General features: G+C 50.3%; 1 protein-coding gene across 1 annotated transcript in view; it reads right to left on the bottom strand.

Moving 5' to 3' along the window:
• LRRK1 (leucine rich repeat kinase 1) overlaps nucleotides 1-27,128 on the bottom strand; it is a 123,370-nt gene that overhangs the window by 35,591 nt on the left and 60,651 nt on the right. The window contains exons 6-18 of the mRNA XM_077762395.1: nucleotides 18,670-18,896; nucleotides 17,021-17,148; nucleotides 16,519-16,682; nucleotides 15,587-15,724; nucleotides 12,842-12,954; nucleotides 11,679-11,755; nucleotides 6,513-6,642; nucleotides 5,786-5,898; nucleotides 4,992-5,206; nucleotides 2,785-2,949; nucleotides 1,831-2,003; nucleotides 677-797; nucleotides 4-163 (exon numbers count right to left, since the gene is read on the bottom strand). Coding sequence (XP_077618521.1) covers nucleotides 4-163; nucleotides 677-797; nucleotides 1,831-2,003; nucleotides 2,785-2,949; nucleotides 4,992-5,206; nucleotides 5,786-5,898; nucleotides 6,513-6,642; nucleotides 11,679-11,755; nucleotides 12,842-12,954; nucleotides 15,587-15,724; nucleotides 16,519-16,682; nucleotides 17,021-17,148; nucleotides 18,670-18,896 — 1,924 coding nt within the window. The remainder of the gene's footprint in view (nucleotides 1-3; nucleotides 164-676; nucleotides 798-1,830; nucleotides 2,004-2,784; nucleotides 2,950-4,991; nucleotides 5,207-5,785; nucleotides 5,899-6,512; nucleotides 6,643-11,678; nucleotides 11,756-12,841; nucleotides 12,955-15,586; nucleotides 15,725-16,518; nucleotides 16,683-17,020; nucleotides 17,149-18,669; nucleotides 18,897-27,128) is intronic.

Below are 27,128 nucleotides of genomic sequence, written 5' to 3'. Positions count from 1 at the left end.
CACCCGACTGCAGGTCCTCATAGTCTTTGATGTCGTTGTCCGGCGTCTGCTCCACCAGCTGCTCCAGCTGCCTGTCCGTCAGGTACTGCACATCGTCGCTCAGGCTGCGGCGCTGCTGCTCGGCCAGGATGGCCTCCTGGAGGCTCAGGTAGCTCCTGGGGATCTGGGGGACAGGTGGGTGGCTGGGCCCCTCAGGTCCTGAAGCCCGCCCAGCCCTGCCTACCAGCCCCTGAGGCCAGAATAGGTAATTTTTTTTTAAAAAAAGCTTGTTTGTGTATTTGTTTGTGTATGTATGTATGTATTTAATTTAGAGAGCACGCAGAAGCAGGGGAGGGGCAGAGAGAGAGACTGAATCCCAAGCAGGCTCTACACTGCCAGCCGGGTGTGGGGCTCGAACTCACCAACCATGAGATCATGACCTGAGACTTGAGCCAAAATCAAGAGTCAGATGCTTAACCGACTCAACTGCCCCGGCGCTCCCCCGCCCCGCCAACTTCCCCCAGGTGAATCTCTTCTCTCACTGCCCCAGCCCCTTGCCTTCCCCTGGAAAACTGCTCTCGCACAGCACCTGCGGACCCAGCATTCTGTGTTTTACAGCAGGGAGGGAGGGAAGTTCGGACTCCCAACGAAAACGGAGGGGCCCCTCTGGATTCCGTCGGAAACGCCAGGTACCCACCAGCCTCCCAGCGAGTCTCTGGCAGCCGATGGTGCTGCCCACGTCCTTCATGTTGCACGTGACATGGAAGATCAGCTGGCGCAGCCCTTCCTGGCCTTCCAGACTCTTGCAGGAGAGCTCGCTGCGAGTGTAACACAGAAGGCAGTCACTCATTACATCTCTTGACCCTCTGATAAGCTCTGCAGTGTCTGTTTCCCCAGGTTTTGTCCCTAATGCTGGCAAGTCAAGGGAGCTCATGAAAGGTGGGCACAGAAAAATGTATCCGGGTCTCTCTGGGAACAACGCGTTAGGAGTTCTGTCTGAGTGTGCCCATTTGACAGAGGAGGAAAGTGAGGCCCATGGGTGCAAGATGACCTCTAAGGACACAAGCTGGAAAGGAGCAGACTTGATGTGGACCCATGTGTCTGGCCCAGACCCAGGACTCAGGGGTGTACTCAAGGGCACATGAAGAGTTCCTGAAACGCTGCATCAGGATCAGCCAGATCCCACATTCTGAGTGGGGCAGAAGTTGCCCCCAGGCTGCCCCCTGCAGCACGGTCCGCGGCACTGCACCCAGAGTGAGGGAACCCAAGAGACATCAGCGGGGCTTTAGTAACGCACACTTGATTCCTATGAGAGAATGCTTACTTCACTTGCTGGGCTTGTTTTATCATCTGTGAAGTGGGCACAACCATCCCTATAACTTACAGGGTTGTCGTGAGTCCAAGGTCAGAAGGTGAGAGAAGTAACAAGCCTGGGGCACCAGTCTCATTGGCGCTGGCCAGGACCACTCAGTCCCAATGTGAGGGCCAGGACCTGTCAGTCTTGGTCAGAGATCAGCAAATGTGATGCGTGGTGCACGAGCTCCTATCTCCTGGTCCCCTGGGGGCCGTGCACACTCAGCACTGGCCACAGGGGCAGAGGGGACCAGGAAGGAAGCATGGAGTGGGTATGCCCAGGCTCTGCCCTGACAGTCCTCTAGCGGTTCCTTGCCCTCCCCAGGGCTGAGTCTGTTCTGGGGGCTGAGCCTGGAAGGGGTCCCAGAGGAGCCCAGTCCCCCTCTTGGGAGCCCCCTGCAGGCAGATCCCAGTGTCCCCAGGGAAGACAGACACCTGAGGAAGCAGCAGCGCCAGCCACAGCCTCAGGGACAAGGTAGGAGTGAGCAGGACACTCACTGTAAGTGTTTGAAGGTGATGTCCGGGAAGCCCGTGGCCCTGGACCCGGAGGGTGAGCGGCACAGCGCCAGCACATAGGCGCGCAGGGTTGCGATTCTCTCCACTCGGAATTTGGTTTCGATTAAGTCCAGGTGTGTTCCGACCACCAGCACCACAGCATTGGGGGCCTTGGCCTGCCAGAGAGAACCCCAAGGCTGAGCTTCAGAGCCTTCTGCTCCACGAAGGGACCAGGAAACAGCTCCCAGGTGCATGGGGGAGCTGATGCTGGATGGCACCCAGGGGGGCACCTGCACTCCTCTCTGCAAAACCTGTTTGGCACTGAGGGGTTCCAAGAAGCACCCCAGAGGGCCTGGATTTCTGACCCCTCCAGCCAGCATGTCATCTCCCTGGGGCAGTGGCCTGAATCCAGGCTCTCATCACCTTTTCTCATGGGAGGGGAGCTCTGTTCTCCTTTTGGGTTCAAGGGTGGGGGGCTCTTAAACTTGAGGTAGAAGAAAATTTTACAAGAGCACCACCAACCATCTGGCTAAAGAGGTTTTTTGCTTTTTTTTTTTTTACAGCAAGAGTGAGCGAGCGAGCGAGCGAGAGAGAGAGAGAGAGAGAGAGAGAGAGAGAGAGAGAGAAGCCCAAGCAGGCTCCATGCTCAGCACAGAGCCTGATGCAGGGCTCAATCTCGTGACCACGAGATCAGGACCCAAGCTGAAATCAAGAGCCGGGCGCTTAGCCAACTGAACCATCCAGGTGCCCCTGGCTGAGGAAGGTTTTAAGTGTTTCACTGTGACCTAGGATCCTGGGTCCCCTAAAAACCTGCCCAAACGCAAAGTGTTTCCCCCGGACCATTTCTTTCTTCTTTTTTCTTTTTTTTCTCAGTGAAAGGGGCTGCTTCAGGGAGGTGGTGGACCCCTGTGATGCCCTGAGGACTGGGAACCGCAGGGCTGGCTGGTGCCTCCTCACCTCGATGTTGAGCAGCCAGAACTGGAGGCTGGCTACGGCCTCCTCCCCCAGCGCCAGGTTCCAGACCACCACATATAGGGCCTTGTCTGTGAAGAAGCACTGATTGACGGTGGCCATGCTGGCAGGGCCACCGATGTCCCAGACGGTGAATTCCACGGACTCAACCTGCTTGAGCAACAAGGGCAGCAACAGGAGGCATTTAGGAACCAAGGCTGTATAGTCAATCAGATCGAGAGAACTGATCACTGCAGATGCTGGGCTCGGGGCCTAAAAATGGCACAGCAGTGGAAGGGCTTTGCCCCTCCTGCTGTTTGTCTCAGGAAGCCAGTAACCCAAGGGAGGGAAAAGTGCCCAGCAGTGTGGAGGTGGACTTCTAGAAGCTTCCATCTACCCTTGACAGAGCAGGGGGGTGGGGCAGGCCCTCCCTGGATGGCTGGCTCCCGTTTGTGTCCACCTGATTCTGCAGAACACTGGGGCACTGTCCAGCCTCTGTGTCTGCTGCAGACAGTCAGGAGACATCCAGACTGGGAACCCCGTGCTGACGTCAGCGCCCACGCCAAGGCTTAACCTCCATCTGTGCAAGGGCGAGGCCAAGGAGATGGGCCCCCGGACTTGAGTAGGCCAGAGGGCGGCGCCCACCAAGGATGATGGGAAGCTTCCCCGATGTGGGAATCAAACAAAAGATTAGCTGTAGTGCTGCCGGGAAAGGCTGTGTAAACGGTGGTTTCTCTATCGTTCTATGAGCTAAGGGTCTGGCCCCACCAGCTAAGGCTGCAGTTTTCTGTAGCAAAGAATCATTTCCAAGATGCTGCATTTTGGCCTCCAAGACAAGGCTTGCTGACCTGCTTTTGCAAAGAAACGAAAATGGCCAGCTGCTCTAAACTGGCGGAGGGCCCAGACACACAGGACGTTACGGGGCTCGGCATGTGAAAGATCAGATGGTTGTCCTTCCACTGAAGGAGAGGAAACGATAATAATGGCAGAAAGGAAGTGGGGGTCAAGGGACAGGAAAAATGGAAACTGCAATTCACCTCTCAGACCTCAGACAATCATTTGCTAAAAGAATGGCCAGGAGAAAGTGATACTGAGTAGATTTGCTTAAAAAACCAGGGGAGAATCCAGAGATCCTGGCCATTTTAGTGAACCTATGAACATAAGGTAGTTAGATTCACTCCTGGGACCTTCTGAGGGTGGTAGAGGGGCTGGTATTGTTTACTGTTCTGGCACTAACAGGCGGGACTCTGCTCCTCAGAGGACCAGTTTCTGAGTCTGTTAAAACATACAGCCTAACTGCCTAACGACCCGAACTGGAATTTCCCACTTGGGAAGTGACTTTGTACAAAGGGCCCTAAAACAAAACCTGTCTCTGGTTGGCGCTGTGCTGGGGGCGGGGGCAGGGGTGGGGAAATCATGCAGTCTCTGGCCACAACGCCCCGAGGTTTCCCCCGAGTGGCCTCCTTGCACCTGGGTCCCTGAGTGGCCCCTGTGACTGCAAATAACTTCGACAGGTGAGGGAGGCGTTCCAGGTGTGCGTTCCTCCCCCGCATTGCTGCTCGCAGTTCTGCATTCTATATTCTGGGATATTCTACCGCTGCATCCTTCTATAGGCTCTCTTGTCTGATTCAAGTACAAGGCAATTTTCATTCTCCTTTGTCTCATGCTGAACGCAAAACAAGATGATTCACGGGTTCACCAGGTAGGGGCTTGAAAACAAGACTTTTCAGAACTTGGGGTGAAAGCCAGTGTCAGATAGGACAGTGTGTTCATTCCAGGGGGTGCATTCTCAGCCTCCTCACAAGGGGCAGGTGCTGCCGCATCTCACTGTCTGTAGCAGCAGTTTGCTCTCGGCTCTGGGGGGCAGCTACCCCAGACCACTTGAATTGCAATCCTTAGAGCCAGGAGTGGCGAAGCCTGGCCACCACTGTCTTCAAAAGCTCATCAAAGAAATCTAACGGATGGCCAAGGGTAAGAACCACTGGCCCGAAGCTTCAACTTAACTATAACAGAACTATGAAGTTTAAGAAATTATTAAGAAATTATTTACTGCCCTTGGCAGGAACTTTGAAACAGTACACAGCAGCCCCCGTAAATATCCTGGGCCCCAGACACCAGGCTGTGAAAATCCCAGGCTCTCTGGAGCGGAGACAGAAGGTGCCCGGGAGAACTCCCTCCCACCATGGGGACTCTGCGCGCCAACCATCCTTGACCTTGGCTCTCGAGCCAGCTGGCCTCTGGAGCTCCCACTTGGTGGTCCTGATGGTGGCCTCGCTGTGCACCACCTGGGGGACCCTCCCCGTCTGTAAGATCTCCAGGAGGGTGGACTTGCCCTGGCGTGGAGGACCCACGATGATCATTTTCATCAGCTTGCACTTCTCCGCTTTCCGCAGCTGAGCGCGCAGGTAAGACAACATCGCTTTGGGGCCTACGCAAAATCACAGAGCGGGGATGGTAGACACTGTGGGCACACAGGCGAGAACATACAGCAAAATCCTGTCGTGAAGGAACACTTTGCACGTGCTCTAATAGGCAAGTTGGGGAGAAGGTGTGATACTAATTACCCCAAAAGTGGAGTCCCAAGTCAAGGTTGTAAAGACAATAACCTTTCTGCCCACAGGACCATCGATACTTCCATCATGTGATCAATGGCAATACTGCTGTGCTCAGCCACAATCACTTTCTAGGTGATTTTACATTTTTTATTTATTTATTTATTTATTTATTTATTTATTGAGAGACAGAGAATGAGCAGGGAAGGGGCAGAGAGTGAGAGAGGAGACAGAATCTGAAGCAGGCTCCAGGCTCTGAGCTGTCAGCACAGAGCCAGACGCAGGGCGTGAACCCACAACAGTGAGATCATGACCTAAGCTGAAGTCAGACGCTCAACTGACTGAGCCACCCAGGCACCCATAGGTGACTTTACACCAAGCTGCTTCCACCCCAAGGTTCTTAACAAGTGGACTTGAGTCATCTTTCCCAGGGGGCAGTGCTGAGGAAGCCCTACCTTCCTTTCTGATCTCCGTGGGCACGTTGCTGATGTTCAGGTCTTCAATGTCCAGCTGCCAAAGGTTACCCAGCTGCCCCAGCTCTGGAGGGAGCTCACGGAGGCCAGGATTGCTGAAGGCATGCACACACACACCATGGGAGAACACATGCGCACACACGCACGCACGCATGCACACACACACGTAGCAGCCTGTCAGCCTCTGGGGCCCTGCATCCCAAGCCCGACATCTTGGGCCCCTGCTTTCTCGCGTTCCATTTAAACAGTAATTCCAAAGTCTTTCTCCCTGGGAAGCCAGCGGTACAAAGGGGAGCCTTGTCTTCTGCAAATCCCTGTGGCTTAGAACTGGATTCTCTCCCCCAATGTCCACCTCTCTTCTATGTATTACGATGATCCATAAAGATCACTAGTATCTCTTCTCAAAAAGGCAACATAACCGGAATTTTAAANAAGAGCCTAGCAGTAGGTATCTGGTAAATGGAAGGATGAGGAGCTGTTCCTCTCACTATGACTGAGTCAAGTAGCAAAAGATGCATCAGGGCATCACTGCCCAACCTGCCCCCCAGCCCCCACCTCTTTGACTAAGTCTGGTTCTCAAAGTCCCCCTGCTACTTCCTGGTACCTAGATGGCTTCTGTCTCCCTGTGTCTGTGTCCTCAGATGGGAGCAGGACACCCTGCCTCCCCGGGCCGGCAGAGCCAGTGTGGCTGCTCTGGCTGGGTACTCACTTTCCCAAGTAGAGTTCTGATAGGCTCTTCAGTAGGCAAACCGAGGAGGGGACTGCGTCCAGATGATTGTCGTTCAGACAAAGGACTTCCAAAGACTCACTCAGGAAAGTCGGAAATTCCAGTACGCTGACTGCAAAGAAATCGCAAAGCAGATTGCATATTTGCAGATAATACTGGCCGGGTACCTGCACAAAATGGTGTGTCCTTTGGAGGGCATTTTGGGCAAGACCATCTGAATCAGGTGCTTATCTGACTGACCCAGGGATTCGAATTCGAGGGAATGGTCCTACAGACACTGTTGCCCGTGTGCAAAGTCGCAAAGACAGGACACTCAACGGCACAGCGTTTGTAACAGCGAAGACAGAAGATGGCTTACATGTTCCCCCCCCCCTCCAAGGGGGGTGGCTAATGAATAATGGGATAGGGTTCAACTATCACAAAGCACGGGGCAGGTCTACACGCGCAGGCATGAAGGGATACTCAAGAGCTATTGGTGAACTGAAAAGCAAGGAGTGGCATCAGGCATCCAGAAGGCTTAACTTGGGAGCCGCAAGAATGTGTGCAGGCATGTGAGCAAATACACACCCATGCATTCGTGTGCATATGTTACATGTACGTGTGCTATCTGCACACGTATATGCTAGTGTCATTTATGTGCACACCACACAGGCACACAGGTACGTAAGTGTGCTCTATAACATAAGCATATGCACACACACCACCCACGTGTGTGCATGTTACGTGCTGCTATAGGCATGTGGTTATACACAGGGACGTATGCACATACATGTCTTACAAGTATATTAGACACAAACATATCTGTTACTTGAGACACAGCAAATTCCGTAGTTGTCTCTGGGGCAGGGGATGACTAGGACGCTGGATATCCATTCCACACCTTTGGCACTGTTCAAAGATTCTGTTTACCATGGACATGCATTACCTCTTCAATTACAAAAGAGCCAGGCAACTAGAAAATAACATGATCGGCTCAATTTTTAGGCTTCCTAAGATGGCATTCTCTGAAAAACTAGCCAGCTGTCTGGTATTTAAGCGACTTCATTAATTAGGCTAATTAGCAGACTCCCATTAAAATCATGTCACATGTGCTCTTCCCAGGGGCACCGGAGGGTGGGAGTGGAGAAAGACCATGGCAGGGAGCTTGAACTTGCACGCTGATGGGGATGAGAGGCTTAGGTTTCTAGTAGGATCTCTGAAGTGCCTTATCCTCCCTGGTCAGGGAGGGGGACAGAACTGCAGGCCCCTGAGGGTCCCTTTCAGCTCCAGTTCTGAGAACTCAAGATAAAAGACCGGCCCAAAGCCCTCTCTTCCGGCCCTCTGCCAGCCAAGCGAGATAGAGAAGCTGGGATTCTTTTGTTGGGCCAAAGCGACTTTCCGCTGCCCTTGATCACAACTTCCTCCCTGCGCTCTGGCTCTCCTCCACACATGTGGCCGTGGTATCAATGCTAATGGGGGTAACCTGGCATCAGAGAATATTCTGGGAGAGATGATAATACTGAAAGCAGCGCCTAGAAACCCCACCCAGTCAGCAGCCACGGGGGTGGGGGGGACTCAACGCAGTGGCTCCTTTAGAAATAAAGGTGCGACATGCTTTTTATTTATTTTTTTAATGTTTTATTTATTTCTAGGCGAGAGAGAGACAGTGTGAGCAAGGAAGGGTCAGAGAGAGAGGGAGACACAGACTCTGAAACAGGCTCCACGCCCTGAGCTGGCAGTCAGCACAGAGCCCGACGCGGGGCATGAACCCACGAACCGTGAGATCATGACCTAAGCGAAAGTCGGACGCTTAACCAACTAAGCCACCCAGGCGGCCCCGACATGCTTTTTAAAGAGTTGGCTTTGGACATAGGAAAATGCTCAAGAGGACTCTTTCTCCCCAGTGAAAAAGAATGATCAACTTCAGCCTGCCCCAAGACACGCTGAAAGAACACAACAATGAGAAAGACTCCCTTACTTCTCAGAGAACACACTCTGAACACCTGGCCTCTGTGAGTTCCGATTTTCCAGTTTGACCTTGGTGTTTACGAAGCCTCTCTAAATAATGGATGGATGGAATCAGCAATTACCACTGCATTGACAGCACCTGTCACGGCGTGCCCGGCCCGGTGCAGAAACTATGGAAACGGGGCTGCGTGAGCATGGCCTGAGGTATTTATGAACTGTAATTATTTATTCATAAGTAATTTATGACTCCGCTGGTCTGAATTTTACCGTAAAAACAGCCGTCCAAATTATTTTTGGACGAGGCCGCTGCACAAACATGACTATTTGAACGTACATAAATCTCCTCGGAGTTCTACTCTCCATCTGCAAACAAGTTATCTTTTATAGATAATTCCTTACCCAAGGATCCACAGCCCCGAGAGAATCACCCCACTGAGGGAGAATTTGCAATCCCAGGTGTGGGCCTCAACTCCTGAGACGAAATCTAGAGACTCAAGAGGTCTTTGTCATGTGCTGATGCTACGACCCACCTCTGCCAGGGAAACTGCCAGGCCATGTGGCCCTCCCCACCCAGCTCCCCAGACAGGCTCCTGAGGGGCCACCGGCAAGGTCATTTTCCAGAATGTTGGCGCACGCACCATTGTGCTTCTCATGGTGTGCCTTTGGCCTTGTGCTCTGGGAGCCTCACAAGGGAGCAGCTGGTCCTGCTTAGTGTTGGGCCCACCTCCTCCTGTGAGGCCTGCATTTCTAAATTGGAGACACCTTTCTAATCCACTCGTAATGCACGAGGCTCAACCCGCAGCAATGGAAGCACGACTGAGACGCAGCCCTGCTATGCTTCTCGTGCATTATCATCATCCCGTTTGGGCATCGATGAGAAGAAAGTGTTTGTTTCTCCTTCCTTCCGAGTGAAATCCCTGTGTCTAGACTCAATTTCCAAAGCCCCAAGGCCCTTCATTTAAAAAACAACCAGTTATGAGGGGCACGTGAGTGGCTCAGTCTGTTGAGCGTCCAACTTTGGCTCAGGTCACGATCTCATGGTTCGTGGGTTTGAGCCCCGCATCTGGCTCTGTGCTGACAGCTCTGAGCCCGGAGCCTGCTTCGGATTCTGTGTCTCCCCCTCTCTCTGACCCTCCCCTGCTCACATTCTCTCTGTGTCTTTCAAAAATGAATAAAAACGTTAAAAATTTTTAAAAAAGGACCAGTTATGAAATTCCCAATTGTGTGTCCCCAGTACTTGGTTCAGGGCCTCTTCATTTGTTACAGGCGCCATTTGGACTCCCTTTTCTGCAAACTGTTTATATCCATTGCCCTCTCCTGTTTTTTTTTTTTGCGGGGGGAGTTGTCTTTAAAAGAAAAACCAATTTGTAAGCAGTCTTTGTATATCAGGGACTTAACTCAATTTATGTTGCCACAATTGGCGTTGCAAACATTTCTTGTCTGTTTGCATTATGATTTGGTTTATGATGCCTTTTACTGAACAAACCTTTTATATTTTTACAAAGCCCAAAGTTTTGGTCCTTTTTCTAAAGACTTCTGGATTTCCCATGTAGTTTTTAAAGGTCTTCTCCACCCCAAGATTATACATATATTCTCTTAAATGTTTATTGTTTTCTTTTCCTTTATATTTAAATCTGAAATCCACATGGAAATTGTTATAGTTGATATAAGGAAGGGATTCCTGCATTGTGAGTTTTCCCCTTCCAACTGGACAGGCAGTTACACCACAGTCTTAAAACAATCAAACGTTTTTCCCCTACTAAATTGAAATGCCAACTTTGTCATATACTAAACTCCTATATTTACTTCGGTCTGTTCCACAGATGACATGTTACTTTTTCAATCATATGTAAACACCCATACTCGTACATGACTGCTATATATGCGTATATGTACATATACACACATATCAGTTCATCAAAAGGCCTAACAGGTGGACAGCCTGGGTCACCTCCTGCAAATGTGTCTTGGCCTCTGGCCGTTCTTGTCCCCACCTTACACCATCTGTGCTGAAAGCACTTGCCAACACAAATCAAGTCAAAGAAGAACATTATGTTACATTTCAGTGACCTAAATATTCGTTCCTGTTCTATGGGACAGCACCCTGAGGGATATTTCTGTAGCCACCGCTAGGTTTGGAAGGCTTAGCTTACAGGTTAAAAAACAGCGCTGGCTGAGTGACTCCAGGGACAGGTTCACACCTTCCCCCATACCTCACAGAAGACAATGAAACGAGAAAAATTTGGTTTTCCTGGAATACTGTCTGCTGAACTGGTCTGGTTCTAAGACTGGTAAAAATACTGTAGGAAAAGTTCTGTTTCTGATGATTTGGGGGGAAGACCCTAAGCCCCCCGCCCCCCCGCCCCCGAATCTCAGGCTGGCCAGGACACCATGCGGGGGTGGGGGTGGGGTGACTGTGTGGCCACATGGACTTCACGTGGATGCTACCGTGTGGCAGTAAGGACTTCCCAGTGCTGCTCTTCCCAACCTTGGGGCTGGGGACCCATGGTGCTGGGCTGAAAGCTGGTGGTCACTGAGCAGCCATGGGACCACATCAGCCAGGTGCCAGAGACTGAACTGTGTTCCTCCTTTGGTATGTTGAAGCCCTAACTCCCAAAGTGACGATATTTGGAGTCGGAGCCTTTGGGAGGTTATTAGGTTTGGATGAGGTCATGAAGGTAGGGTCCCCAGGATGGGATGAGTGCCCTTATGAGAAGAGACACCGGCGGGCTCAGTCAGTCAGTCTGTCTGTCTTTGCGAGAAAACAGCAAGAAGGCTCTCACCAGGAGCCCACCGTGCTGGCACCCTGATCTCAGACTGCCAGCCTCCAGAACTGTGAGAACATAAATTTCCATTGTCTAAGCTGCCCAGTTATGCTTTGTTATGGAAGTTTAAGCAGAATGCAACACACTGGAAGCCTCAGTTTCCTCACCTACAAAACGGAGAACCCCAATTCGTGCCTCACCTGTGGGCTTTCAAGAAAGGCTCTAACACATGTACGGCATCTAGGGTAGTGATCGCTCACGGCAGAGCCATCCACTCAGCAGCTACCAGTCTCATCGGACTGCAAGCAGGAAAGGGGGTTCAGGATACTTGTAGGCCAAACGGGGAGAGATGACGCCCATGCAAGGGCGACCTCCTGTGGTGGAGCAGGGAACACCCGCCCAGCTGTCTCCTCCGCCCACACCGCCACACACACACCTGTCTCCGTCCCAGAACGCTGGCGCCCTCTGGTGGTAAAAAAGGAAATACGTTTGGTTTTAAGTCCGTCTTCATTTCTGTAGGGGCCAAAAAAAAAAAAAAAACGTCAGATTTTGAGGAAAGCATGGCAAAGACATTACTATTTTGCTGTGATTCTATAACGCCAAGCCATGTAGAGATAAGGGAGAAAATTCAATCAGCAGGGTGTTCGGGCCCCTTGCCGCTGCTACGTAAGCACCCACAGCCCCTGTCTGCTAATTGCACTAGTGATGTTCAGAAGTCTTTGGGGGGGGGAGAAAAACCCTAAAGGAGGTGATCAAACATTGGCATGATCAATGGCGATTTCCATTCTTGAGCTTCTCCATTTCAGGCATGAGTGAGCATGTCTGTGCCTCTCAGGAAGGCCTTTTCCAGTGGTTGGAAATTACACATTCTCACGGGGGAGGGGGCTCTCTTTGGGGGGTTAATTCTGCTAAGAAATGGGCTTCAGCAATTGAAATCAGCAGGCTGGTCTCCAGGGCCCCAAGGGCCAGCTGTGCTCATCCTCAGATTTTCCTGTTTTATTACACAGCTTTGGGAGTGATTCTTATTCACTGGATGTGCATTTGGGCTGGTGATTGGCCAAAGCTTTGGAACGGAGTGATAGGTTAGGCTGACGCCGACATGAGAGCAGTCTCCAGGAGCCTTTAAAACTTGAAATGGCAGGACACTGTTTTGAGTGAGTTGTGCCCTCTTCCAAATTATGTTTTGAAGTCCTAATCCCCAGGATCTCAGAATGTGACTGTATTTGGAAGCAGGGTCCTTAAAGCGGTGCACGAATTAAAATGAGGTCATACAAATGGACTCTAATCCAGTCTGACTGGTGTCTTTCTAAGAAGAGATTAGGATACAGGGAGACAATGTGAGACATAGGGAAAAGGTAGTTATAGTTAAGCCAAGGGGGAGAGGCCGCAGGAGAAATCAACCTTGCTGGCACCTTAGTCTCAGACCCCAGCTTCCAGAACCATGGGGAAATACACGTCTGTTGTTTGAGCCCCCCCAGCCTGAGGTTCTTTGCTATGGCGGCCCTAACACGCCAGTGCAGGCACCAGGCCAGGGGGCGGCTTGACTGCGGATACATGCACAGTTTAGAACTCGCCAGGGTAGAGAGACCCCATGCTTACTTGCCAAATTGGTTTCTGGAAAGATCCAGGGTTTTAAGTTGTCTGCAGGTCCACTTCTCTTGAGGAGGCAGTGCCATGAGCTGGTTGCCCTGTAACCTCAGGAACATGAGGGCCTGGGAGGGAGGGAGAAGGAGAGAGAGAGAGAGAGAGAGAGAGAGAGACAGTGAGGGAGGGAGAGAGAGGCAAAGTTACCATTAAACACCAAAGGGAGCAGAAACTGAAGAGAAAGGTCAGTTCCCTGACAAAATGCAGCCAATAGATTAGAATGGATTCATTTTTGCAAAGATTCCAAGAGTGTGGGGCTCAATAGTCTCTTAGAACTCATGAAATTAAAAAAAAAAGAACTCATGAAATTATATTGGGGGCATGTGGGTGGTTCAGTCAGTTCAGCGTCCAACTCTTTTTAAAATTTTTAACTTTATTTATTTATTTATTTTGAGAGGGGGAGGGAGGGGCAGAAAGAGAGAGAGAATCTCAAGCAGGCTCAGTGCTGCCAGCACAGACCCCAATGCCAGGCTCAAACTCACAAACTGTGAGATCATTACCTTCACTGAAATCAAGAGTCAGACATTTAACCGACTGAGCCACCCAGGCGCCCTGAGGGTCTGACTCTTGATTTCGGCACAGGTCATGATCTCACAGTTGTGGGATGGTACACACACACCCCCCCCCCCCCCCCCGCCCCCCGCCACACACACACACAAAGAACTCATGAAATTATACCAAACACAGCAAACAGGACAGTTTATACACAATCCTTCCCTCCAGATCAATGGAAGGCAGTTAATTTCAGAATGAAAGGAGTCCAAGTGCTTCTCAGTGTTGGGCTTTCTCAAGAGTGACAGTTACTCATGGGCCTGGCCTGGGAACCGCAGCCGATGCTGAGGAGGCGGGAGGCAGAGGCATCACACCACGGGGAGGGGGTGCAGCACAGTGCTGGATGCCATGGCCTCTTGCGACCTCCTCAGGTGATGCCCCTGCTGGGTGGGATGGCAGGGACACAGAGAACAGCCGCCCCAGCCGGGCGCCCTCTGCTGGCCAGGTGCCTGAGGTGCCCCCAGCTGACTACTTGGACCCGAGCCCTCCCACCGCCCACCAGTCACTGAGGGGCACAGACTGTACCCTTGGACCTCTAATGTATTTCACTTGAGATTACAGGGAGCAGATTGTGACCTTTCTTTCTTTTTATTTTTGTATGTTTTTTAATGTTTATTTTTGAGAGAGAGAGACAACGTGCGAGTGGGGAGGGGCAGAAAGAGAGGAAGACACAGAATCTGAAGCAGGCTCCAAACTCTGAGCTGTCAGCACAGAGCCTGACGCGGGGCTTGAACCCACGAACCATGAGATCATGACCTGAGCCAAAGGGGGACGCTTAATCGGCTGAGCCACCAAGCCTTATTGTGACCTTTCTTGATGCCACCAGTAGGAACACCAACTATCCTGTCCTCTATGGTGGTGGCTCAGGAGTGTGAACAGGCTACCTGCTTTAAACTCTGCACTCCATGCACTTGACTCTTCCCTTGTCAAAGGGAGCCCACGCCCCCTCCCCCGCCCATCATGGCAACCAGCTTGTCACTGGAAGTCGTGCAAGGCTTCCCAGTACCCCCATCTGGAGGGGAAGACCTTGGGCAAATGCGAAATCCCCCAGGCCGAGTAGTAAGGTTCCAGACAGAGTTCTTTCCCCTCCTGATTTGCGCTTCTGGCCCTGGTGGGAACCAGAAAACTGAGTCGGCAAGCTGCTGGCGGGAAGAAAGGGACCCAGAGCTGGGGACTGACACAGAGGCTCTCCCCCAAGGGCGGAGCTGGAGCCGAGGACTGAGCGCATGGGCGGCGGGGGGCAGGGGGGGTGCCCCGGAGGGTGGCAGTGACCCCTGTCCTCCCCTATCAGGGCCCCCATCGAAACGTGCACACCCCTGCACTTGAGGCCTGATGGCCGTCCTCCCTGAGAACACCCAGATGCAAGGTGCCTTCTTGGCCCTTTCGGGGTCCCCTCACTTTTCCCTGCAGGAGAACCTGGGGGGGCTCAGGTGGCCATTGAGGCAGGACGGGGGCTGAGGCCTGTGCCCTCTGCCAGGGGCGGCCCTGACGCCTTCCTGTAACACTTCTCAGGCTCCAGCCTGGGGCTGGAGCCCAGAGCCATGAGATAAATAGGATCTGTGCTCTAGGCCTTTAGGGGCTCTCGTTGGAGTGGAAACAGGATCTGCAAACACCCCAAGATGCAAAAGCAGCCCCGTGTTGGTGGGTTGGGGTGGGGGAGAGATACAGAACTGTGGCAAAAGGCACTTTCCTGAATTCACATCCAAAGAAACTTCTAATCTCCAGGAATTCCAGCTCCGCCGCCTTTGGAGAGGGAGACGGGGGCAAGAAGGCCTTGCCCAGCAGTGCTCCCTCTCTGTGCACATGGGCTTCAGGGGGCCCACCGGGGTTGGGGTGGGGGGCAGGCGTGGGAAGGACAGAGACAGAGCAGGTCAGACAGACGGTGCTGGGCTGTGCTTACAGTTTTCACCCTGAAGAGTCCTGGAGGATAAACCCTCATGCTCTCCCTTCCCCTTCACATAGCTGTCTTCAGTTTGCTCACTTCCTCCCAATCCTTGCTCATAAACATGCACATTTTTGACAGCTCAACTGTTGTTGTTTTTTTTTCTGGTCCCAGAAGCTCAGGAGAAGCATACAGATTGCGCTGCAAGGTGGAGCGATTTCCTCACAAAAGCTGAAAATGGGAAATAGAGGGCCTTTTAGACTCACATCGAGCTGGAAAAGCCCCAGGGGGACTTCTTTGAGAGCGTTTTCTGAGAAATCCACATCCCTGAGGTGGTGTTTCCAGAAGATGGCCATTTTGTCTGGTAGAGATTCCAGGCTGTTTTTGGATGCTCGACAACATTTCTAAGAGTTTGACAAGAAAGAGAATGAGTCGTTAGCTTTTCAAGCACGTGGGGCCCATGAGCAAGACCGTTTCCAAATCTGATGTTAAAAATCAGAATACTACAATAAGCTTCTGTCATAAGCGCCATGGAGTTAAAAGGTTACAAACTGTCATTGTCCCATTTCCTGTCCCTTTGCTCCAAGGAAGGGACAGGAATGGTTTCCTGAGGGAGATGAAGGTGGCTCATAGCCCTTTCCCTTCATTCTAGAACATCTGGCCCATTGTCCTTGGAGATAATGGCATGATTCAGGACCATGCCCTAGAGAGGAGCCCGTTTCCCACACACATATGGTCCCACCAGAATGTTAATGCTAGTGAAGGAGAATTTCTTGGTTTAAAACCAACAGCAATAAAATATAAATATTCTTTATGCTATTCCATCCGTTTTAACAAGCAAACTTCCCCAGAAGCAGAAACACCATGTAACAGGCAGTGCCGTGGAGGCAGATGATTTCTGCCTCCCTTCTTTATTCTGATTTGACAGCTCTCTGAAAGGAACTGTGCCCCCCAGAAGTCTTCCTACACCAGACATGCAAGCTGTGACTGTGGAAAGTTCTATGGGTGTCATGGCACGAACCTCAAGCCTGGAGCCAGGCGCGTGGGCCTGGTGAGCCACCTGCCTGAGACACTCTTCGGCTGTAAGAGGGGAACAGCAGTGATACTACCCGGTGTGGCCACCGAGGGGCGCAAGTGAGCACACTGAGAGAGCCCTGGGTAATGACCAGCCCTTCCCGATTTCTGGTACAATACTAACCAAAGGGCAGGCCCAGGCATCTGGAAACACCTTCAGGTTATTTCTGGAGACATTCAGATAACTGAGTGACTTGAAAGAATGAAGGAAAAGGGCAGGGAGTTCCGTCAATCTATTGTTAGAAATATCGAGTTCCTGCAGCTTCCGCAAACCAATCCAGTTAGTGGCTAGGGGGAAAAAATAAATAAATATATCGGTAAAGAAAAAAAAAAAGGTCCTATCAAGAAGAACACCACGGGGCGCCTGGGTGGTTCAGCTGGTTAAGTGTCTGACTTCGGCTCAGGCTATGATCTCACAGTTTGTGAGTTCGAGCCCCGCATCAGGCTCTGTGCTGAGCGCTCAGAGCCTGGAGCCTGCTTTGGATTCTGTGTCTCCCTCTCTCTCTGCCCCTTACCCGCTCATGCTCTATCGTCTCTGTATTGAAAATAAACAAAACATTTTAAAAATTAAAAAAAAAAAAGAATACCACGACAAAGTCAGTCAGGTTACTGATGATATAACATACCGTTTTCTTCTTCAAATAATTTCTCCAAGTAGTTTTTTGAAGCTGTCAGTTTTTGAAGTTTTAAGAGGTGCAGGAACCCCGGTGGGAGATGGGGCAGTTTATTGCTGGAAATGTCAATTTCCAGGAGCCTGTGGTTGGGGAAGAAGGGAGTCAAGGCATCAGAGCAAAGAGGTAAGCACCACTGTTTTGTGTGTCTCTGTATACGTGTTTCTCTTTTCCCCTCACAACAAGCCGAAGAGTGTGCACTGAAAATGCAGTGGTGCGGGGCGCCTGGGTGGCTTAGTCGGTTAAGCGTCTGACTTTCGCTTAGGTCATGATCTCGCGGTTCGCGGGTTCGAGCCCCGCGTCGTCGGGCTCTGTGCTGACTGCCAGCTCAGAGTCTGGAGCCTGTTTCAGAGTCTATGACTCCCTCTCTCTCTGACCCTCCCCTGCTCACGCTGTCTCTCGCTCTCTCTCTCCTAGAAATAAATAAAAATATAAAAAAAAAAGAAAAAGAAAATGCAGTGGTGGGATTTGTATTCATTGAATTCATCGTTACCACGTCCCGTGTAGACAAAGAAAATCAGCTGTCTCTGGTGGTCCCTGGTCTCATTGACTGATTGGGATGCAGACCTCTCTCCATATATGATAGCAAAGGAAGCTGGGGCCCTGAAACCTCCTGGATGGCCACAGAGCAGTGCTTTTAGGCACCTGGACCCTGGTTTGATCCCCGCTCAGATGCCACTTGATCTTTAAATGTTTGTGTGCTCGGGGCGCCTGGGTGGCTCAGTCGGTTAAGCATCTGACTTTGGCTAAGGTCACGATCTCACAGTTCATGGGTTCGAGCCCCCCTGTCAGGCTCTGTGCTGACAGCTCCGAGCCTGGAGCCTGCTTCAGATTCTGTGCCTCCCTCTCTCTCTGCCCCTTACCTGCTCATGCTCTGTCTCTTCGTGTCTTAAAAATAAATAAAACATTGAAAAATAAAAATAAATAAAAATGAATGTTTGTGTACAGCCTTCTTCCTCACGGGTTATGTCTGACCCCACGTTCTTTGCAATATTCTCCCTTAACTTCATTTCGAGTCATAGCTCGAAGGCCCAAGTCCTTTAGAAGATGAGGCTTTGCAGGTAGGTATCATCAATACATCCATGAAGGTAAGGTCCTTCCACAGCTCACTGCGCTGCAGGGGGAAGGTGCAGGCCTCTTCCCAAGCTCTCCTCCCCCTCCCCAAAAAAGGAGACCAGGAGCTGCCCACACCATCTACCTGCTGTTAACTCTTTCTATGAGGCCCTTCCCACTTGACTTTCTCTGGGAGGTGGACTGAAAACCTTCCACCAGCCAGTATCTCAGCGGCCTCTGATTCCTGTGTGCAAGCCCAAGACTGGATATCTCGGGCAGGCAGGTCCACATGGCCACCAGTGAGAGTGTAAATGTGGGCCAGACAAGCCACCCCTCTTGACTTCTCTGCGTTCCCCTCGAAAGGAGTCAGGAGGCCTTACTCCTCAGATCTTGTGCAAGGGCAGGCAGGACTTCTCTCCCATTCCTGAGAGTTTGTTTTCAAAACCACAAAGGACATTCAGAGAGCTCGTGTAGGGGGAGGGCAGGTCTGGAGACTGGGTGCGGACGTCCCCAGCCCCACTCCAGGGGGCCTGCATGTGCCGAGTACCTACCTGGAACAGATGATTTCATCCGATGACTGCACGCCAGGCAGTTCCCCCAGGTGGTTGTTGGAGAGGTTCAGCTTCCGGAGGTTGATGAGTCCCCAGGGGATGACGGAGGGGAGGGAAGACAGGCAGTTGTCAGAAAGGTCCAGCTCCGTGATCTGGCAGGAGATGTCAATGAGCCAGTCTAGATCCACCCAGGGCAACTTGAGGTGGGACCATTTCACACGAAGCGCCTGGATTTGGAGAAAGGAGAAAAGCACCCTTGGATGGTGAGCCCACGGCCAACGTAGGCTTGGGATGAAGCAATGATTTGTTCATGTGTGAGTCTGCCGGAGTCCCCAGATGTCAGGATCTTGGCCGGCTTGTAGCTGGCACTGGGGACGTACCTGTTCCCATCTGCACCTGCGTCTCACAGGTAATCTCTGCAAGACTCCACCTCATTCTCCAGCCTCTAGAGGGAGCACGTGTTGCCTCTTACAGGGCAGCATACTTAGAGGAGCCTCCCCAGACTGGAGAAGAAGGCTGAAGGTCTTCTGACCTCCCTCCAGGGGCCTCCCTGTGATTAGAGATGCTACTGCCTGCAACACAGCAGGCCCTGCGTTTGGTGCTTTGTGGATGGGCTGCTTCCCAAGAGTGAGAGAGAGAGAGAGACTGAATACACAATGGCCAGGCCATATATAAAATATGGAACTTGGACCCACAACAAACGGCAACCTTCCCAGGAAACTCACTCCCTGTAACCAGCCCAGGAAGCCAGCCTGCTCTAAGCCAAACTCAAAGGAAGCCAAGCCTCCATGGCTAACATCAATCCAGGAAGCTGCGCAATAGCTTCTGGAGCAGTCAGATCATAATGGACAGCTTCACTTTGGCCCTATGTCCAACTTCAATCGACCAGAGAAAGTCAAAATGCTCCCCCTACCAAACACGTAGAACCCCCCCCCTTCTATTTAGCTGCCTCCAGCTTTCCCATTGGCAGCCTCCAGTTGGGGGACACCCAAGGCTTTCCCTTTTCCCCACTATAAAGCTTTCTCACTCTTCTGCCAAGACACAAGCGAACGTAGTTGACTCCCTTCCTAAAGCAAGCTCTGAATAAATCGCCTTTGCTTTCCTCCTTGGGTTGGTCTTTGTTTATTTCCACAAGAGAGAGTCAGAAAGGCCAGCAGCTTGCTGGCAGTAAAAAGAGATCTGGTTAAATACACACGGACAGGGCTTTTCTCTTTCTTCTGGATTATCAAAGCATTTGGGGCTCAGTTAGGTTTCTGGCAGGGGGCAGGGAGGAGGAAATCAGCTTTTGGGCTTGTTTCTCCAAAGCAGCTGGAAAGGCGTATGAGGAAATTAAAGAAACAAAAATCAGTGCTTGGCAAATGGGAGAATGTAATCACCAAGCCCATGGCGGGAAGACCAATAACAACATGGGGTAAATTTGCTTTCAAAATTGGCAATAGCAGGCAGATTTCCTTATGTGGCCACTAGATGGTGCTATGTGTTGTCTTTATCTCCTTAGCTGAGCTGTCAGGATTGGAAAGGGTCTGTCTATTACACTCTGCGAAAGCTCTGGTCTTTGAACCAGGGGATGAAGAACTCTGTCTCTGTCTGTCTTATCGCTCTCTCCATTCACGTGGATGAAGAGGGACAGGTGATGACATATTGGACTTTGGGTCAAAAGAATGGAGTTTTAACGTCAGCTAACTTTTTAAAAAAGACAAGTCACTCTATTGCTATTTCTATTGTCATTACTGTTCCCCCCCCCAACAATTTTTAATTTAAAAAATTTCAGGACTGCTGAAAAGCTGAACTTGGATACAGCGAGGACCCCTGAAATGCCCTACCCTTAGATTCCACTGTTAATCTGTCACCACATTTGCTTTCTCTCCTTTTTCTCCACAGACACTTTTCATTTTTGGCTGAATCATTTCCAAGTAAATTATCGCCATCATGGCACACTTCACCCCTAAATACTTCAGCATGTATCTCTGCAGAACAAGCATAGTTTCCTACGTGACCATCAAGTATTTATCATTTTCAAGGAACGAACTCAAAACAGTATTATCAAATCCACAGTCCACATTCAAATAGTCCCAGCCGTCCCAGAAATAACTTGTATAACTATTTTATGTCCTGATCCAGGATCCCGTCAAGAATCACACATTGCATCTATTGGTCATGTCCCTTTACTTTTCTTTAAGCTAGAAGGGTCCTCATGGCTTTTAATGTCATTTGCAACATTGGCATTGCAATTTTTCAAGTCATTTCAGTTGTCTCGTATTATACCCCACAATCTGAATTTACTCTGTTGTTTCCTAATGTTTAGATTCAAATTAAGCATTTTTGGCAAAAATCTCAGACAATGAGGAGTCCAATCAATCGGGCCCCACCCGAGGGCAACTGATGTCTGGTTATTCCCCTGTTGGTGATGCCGGGCCTGACCTCTTGCTGAAGGCAGTGCCCATCAGATCCCTCCTTTGTAAAGGTGCATTTTACTCTTTATGACCAATGAGCAGTCTGTGGGGTGATACTCTGAGACTAGTGAATATCTTGTGTTCCTACATTATTTCATTCAGTGATTTCAGCGTCCACTGTTGATCCTGGCCTGACTCAGTACAATGATGCTTGCAAAGCAGTGATTTTTCTAAAAGGATCATTCCTTCTACACTTGTTACCTGGCATTCTTCTGTGCAGAAGGGCGTCTCCCTGACCCTTTTAAATATCAATATGGACTCATGGATTATTTTTTTTTTTTTTACTCAAAGGGTTGCAATAACTATTATCATTATTTCTTTTGCTGCTCAGATCACCCCCAATTTGGCTAGTGGGAGTCCCATCAAGGGGGCTTCTGTGTTCCTTTGACACGTCCCTACATGTTTTGGGCATTTCCTCACTTCCTGGCAAAGTAAGATGCTCCAGTCTCCTCTGGTGCTTTCCAAGCCCCAGCCCTGGAACCAGCCCTGATTCCCTTTAGCATAAAATGGTATTTAGAAACCAGCATCTGGTGTTAGGTATACCCACTGCTACCGGGGTGTCACTGCCTCTCAGCCCATCGATCCAACACAGCTCTGTATTACACATGAGTGCATCCTGATGCCTTCATTTCAAATCCAGCCACAAGTACTTCTCCTTGATCTTTCCATAATTCATAACTGTACTACCCTTTGTCTGGGTATTATTGGCTTTCATCTGTTAATTAAGTGGTTTGGATCAGATGATGACTAAGTTACTTCTAGACCCAGGGTTCTGTCTGGCTTATGTGCTTAGAGGGACAGTGTTTGCCTACCGGGAGCCTTGGGATAAGCAAGACAGCCAACCGAGGAGCAGGCTGGGAGGAAGGTCACCATATCTTGCAATGCCAAGTCAAAGAAGACCCTCCAATGGCCTGGCTACCTCCTATTCCTGGGTTCTTGGACACACACAGGTCCCAGGCCCAGGCCCAGACAGCTGGACATGAAGCCAAGGGGGCCCAGAGTGCAGTCTGACTCTCCCCTCACCCTGTGTGGCCAGTCTGGTCAGCCAATATCAAGTGGATTGGACTTGAATGGAAACAGCAGCCAAACATATGTAAGCTGACGAGGAGGCTGGTTTTGGATTTGATTTTTAACAATAAATCTTAGGCATCTATAGAAAGTCTTATATGTAAAACTATAGGACCATCAAAAGTTAAATGAAAAAGAGAAATGACTCAGATTATTACTATGACATGAACTACTTATGCTACAAATGCACTAAACATCCTTGGCAGATAAGCTTAGGTGTTCTTCCCCGACGCTGGCCATCTCCTTCCCGCATCTCATCTCCTGCATCTCTCGCACATTCCAGGAGTCCAGAGCTGCAACTTATAATTGCATAAAGAACAGGGACTTGACCTCATGAGACTTGGAGCCCTGTGTCTGCCTCAATCCACGTGGGGGCCTTGGGCAAGTTGTGGTGGATGTGGATATCGTCTTGGGCTCTGAATGGCTCAAGTCCCCTTATATGAACTTGCCTGCTCATTTTGTACTGCGCTAACTCAAACCAAGGGTCATCTCTGATGTGCCAGCAGGTATGGCTTGTCCAGAACCTGACCCACATGCACCTCCGTGCAGCGCCTTGACCGACAGTCTCTGAAGGTCAGCAGCATACCTAGCATGCAGCAGACACCAAATAAATGTGCACTGACAGGAATCAAACCACCAAGAACCGCAATCTAATCCATTTTCACACCTCTAACCCGATTGGTCATCCTAAAATGTCAAGGTCCGCTCAAAATCTTCCAGCCTCCCCGTAGCCCCCACGAATGCAGCAGGACATCTGAGCTCCTTCCCTGGGCAGCTCCGCACCCACTCTCCAGCTTTACGCCTCACTGTCTTTTCCCCGCCCTCTGCTTGCCCTCTGCATTCCTGTTGGCAGAGGGCTTATGTAGTTAATAATTTGTTGTAGGTAGAAGAAATTGGGCGGTGGGGTGTGCTCTCAAGGGCAGAGGACTCAAGGCCAGGGAAAAAGTGCCAATTAAAGCACCAAAATGGCCTGTTCGTGAATGAACCACAGGGCTCAGAAAGTGGACCCAACACTGAAATTCCTAGGTGGGCTGTGGGGACCACAGGAGTGTGGCCCCGCTGTCAGTAATGGCCTGTCCCATCTGCCAAAGGGCTGCTGGGGCTCCCAATAGTCCCCCTGCAACGTGCATTGTCTGGTGATGCTTGGACACCATGGCAAACGCCATATGGGCCTGGTGCTGAGACAGGTTTTGTAGAAACTTATCCCAGAAAACTGGCCTCCTTTTGACAGTGGGTGTCGTGAGGTCACTCAAGGATCTAAGTTTCTGCAGGCCTGGCTGGCTGGCCTCTGCCTTCACGCTCTGCTCTGCCACCATGATGAAGGGGGCAAGGAGCCTCCTCCTGGCTCTGCGCCCCGCTCCGTTTTCTCTCCACTGGAATTCGCAGTTCTCTTACCTCCTGTTCAAATCCTAGTACTTGTGCAAGCTTTGGTGCAAGGACTGCCTTCCTTATCCCCAACTAGGGTCTGCGTTGCCTCCAATTATATGACAGGGACCCCACCTTGCTTCACTTGCATTTGAACATTTAGTAATGTTTGCTGAGTACCGCAACGTGTAGACCATTCTGTCAGCACGGGGGCAGATGAGAGATGTGGACTTGCCAGATGGAACCAATAGTTTAAAGGGCAGACGTGTGTGTGTGTGTGTGTGTGTGTGTGTGTGTCCCCAATGTGCAGCTGGTCGCCCTAACTCATGGGTTTCTTGGTCTTCATGGACTATGAGCAGGTGATATTGACCACAAAGCCAAGAAAGAACACTTGTAGGCAAACCGCATGTGCTTCTTTTTTGGGAGCCCTGTTCTAACAGAAGAAAATCATCAGTAACAAGTGAGTGGCTGTGTGCCACTGAATTTTCCAGACACGAGGAAGAGGGGGAAGCAGATGCTGGCAGTTCCTAAAATCGAGCTCTTTCTGGGTCTTACACCCACCAGACAGCTTCTGTAGGGTTGGAATCTGTTAAAGTCAAGCTCCCAGAGAATTCAGAAAAAGCAGAAGTCCGAAAACAGGAAAACACACTCAGAATGTCAATATCCTTGTGAAAAGATTTCTGGGCTTGGGAGCTGAAAATAAATGGGTGAGATTTCTACCTGGCCTTGGGTGGGTTTGAAAGCTTTCATTTACAAAAGTTATCTGGGCACACAAACATTACAGGGTGGCCAAGCATTTACAGGACGATGGAGAAAGGAATTTAACCCATGCAGGGCGAAGATCACTCTGGAAACCAAACCAGATAAGGCCCCGAAGCCTTCATGACTTATTCATGTTTAGTCCAGGCAGGATCACAATAAACAAGGTTCTGGGGGACAGAAGCCAGCAACTGCATAATGAAATCCATGCACTTTGAATTGCAACATCAAAGACAGCTGGATGTGGAGACCCCCCAACAATTCACCAGTGACGCCGTGGTTAAGGCACCCCCACTCCAGAACAAACAGACAGAGATGGGCTCATGTTTGTCCTCAAGCACGAGACCTTTAAATTTCGGGCCAAAGAACTTTGGCTCAAGTCATGATCTCACAGTTCGTGCGTTTGAGCCTTGAGTCGGGCTCTGTGCTGACAGCCAGCTTAGAGCATGGAGACTGTTTCAGATTCTGTCTCTCTCTCTCTCTGACCCTCTCCTGCTCACACACACACACACTCTCTCTCTCTCTCAGAAATAAATAAAACATTTAAAAATTTTGAAAAAAAAATTCGGGCCAAAGAGAAGGAGGTACTGCTCTTCCAGAAGGTGCAGTGTGAGGACTTAGAAACCTGCTTCCTGAGACAGTGCTAGTGATTAGGATCGAATCAAGAAGGGCTAGATGTATGTAAGGACATGGCTCAATACGGACAGTGATGTCTGGGGTGCTTCTGTGTGTATGGAAGACCTCCTTGCCTGGGACAATCCCGCCTTTACACAATCTTTCTTGAAGCCACCAGACATAAAGTGTCACAGTGAGAAAGCCAGTGGCCCGCATGATATCACTTATGGTTGCTTTTATGTCAGTGCAACCTTTACTGGTAGAAGCAAGGGAATTGATAAGTGGGGGGCTGTGGTCTGCAATGCTTTCAGCCTGGCTTTTAACCTTGACGGTCGCAGGTTGGTGGGGGGAAGGGAGCTGAGTGCCTCCGCCATTGGTTAGGTGGAGAACAGCCTCACCAGAGTCGAGCTTCAATGTTACATCCTTACTGGTCTCTGCAGGGCCCACAGAGCAGAATTCATACCTCTTCTCCCTGTGTTGCCAACTCATCGTTCCCGCCAGTTGGCAGCATTTGACCTGTGATCTATGGTTGACCGTGTAAGAATCTTCCCTCCTGGAGGCTATAAATCCCTTGAGGTAACCGACTAGAGCTCCATGATGTTAGGGAATGTCACAAAAAGGCAGCGTATAGAATTAGTCTATTCAATCAAGACACCCATGTTAAAACGGGATGGGGGAGGGGTAGCTGGGTGGGTGGGCCGATTGAACGTCTGAGTCTTGATTTCTGCTCAGGTCATGATCTCATGGTCCGTGTTTTCCAGCCCCACATCGGACTCTGCATTGACGGCACGAAGGCTGCTTGGGATTCTCTCCCTCCATTTCTCTCTGCCCCTCCCCTGCTCACACATGCTCCCCCCCACCTCAAAATAAATAAGTAAACTTAAAAAGGAATAGAAGAGGATGGGGAATACATAGAATCTTCTCAAATGTATTTGTGAATCCTTGGGCAACATAAAACCCAAGCTTTTCTTTCTAGGATTAAGCAAAATTCCCTTGAATGATGGCAGAGGACCTTCCCCTTGTTGAATGAGCCAGAAAGACAGGAACAACTTTCTGATGTGGAAAGGAGCAGTCAGGGCAAGCAGACCGCTGCAGAGGTGGCAAAACCAACACGTCTAATCTCAACAGAACTGACTTACTAAAAAGCCTGAGGAACAAGCCCGAAAGAAACTGTAAAAGTGAAGGTGCCTGCAAATGTTCTCTGGGAAGCCAGACTGTGAGAGGAGACCATGGATGACAGGGGTTTGGCTGGACAGAGGCTCAGCACGTGGGGGCTGGTGGCTCTGTCCCAGGGGTCCTCGTGCACGTGAGGGCTATGACACACAAGAACTGACCGCGCCTACCTCCTCATCCCTGGGAGGAATCCTCCACGTGAAACTTCCAAACACCTGCCACTCAAGTGATTGCACACTGGCAGGGAAAGGCTCTCGAGAAGAGAGGGAACAGTCAGCACGTAATGATGAGCAGGACATTGGATGTCTGCCCATGCACATGAAGTGGCCATGAGTGGTGGATTCACGTCAAGCAGTGGAGGAACGGCCACATGGATGGTGTTACGGGCTGAACTGTGCTCCCCATGAAAGATATTTTGAAGCCCTAACCCCCAGTACATCCGAATGTGACCTTCATTGGAAACAGGGTCTTTACAGAGATTATTAAGTTAAAATGAGGTCATTATGGTAGGTCTTCATCTAATATGACTGACTGGTGTCCTTATGAAAAGGGGGAAATTTAATCACAAAGGCAGAGAGGGGGTGATGTGAAGACATGCAGTGAAAAATGGCATGTGGCTGGGGTGCTGGATTTACAAGCCAAGGAAAGCCACAGAGGGCCAGCTACCAGCAGAAGTTAGAAAGAGGGGAGGAGGGACCCTCCCCTAGAGCTGAGAGGGAACACAGCCCTGCTGCTGACATCTTGATGTCAAACTTCTGACCTCCATAAGTTGAGACAATACATTTCTGTTACTTTAAGCCAACCAATTTTTGATACTTTGTTACAGTACCAGTGATACAGATGATAACAAGTCAAATGAAGACTAGAGAAGCCAAGATCTTGGAACATTCCATCAACAGGGGGCCCCCACATTAAAAAAGGAAAACAAAGAAAGAGAGATTTTTGAAGCCCAAAAGGATGCCTGTTGAGATAAGTAGATTAGAAATATGATGTAAAAAAAAAAAAAAAAAAAGGAAAGGGAAAGGA

Source organism: Crocuta crocuta, unplaced genomic scaffold (assembly GCF_008692635.1).
Source record: "Crocuta crocuta isolate KB4526 unplaced genomic scaffold, BGI_CrCroc_1.0 scaffold93, whole genome shotgun sequence".
Lineage (NCBI taxonomy): Eukaryota > Metazoa > Chordata > Mammalia > Carnivora > Hyaenidae > Crocuta > Crocuta crocuta.
Note: the sequence above shows the minus strand (reverse complement) of the source record. Positions and strands in the feature narration are given on the sequence as shown.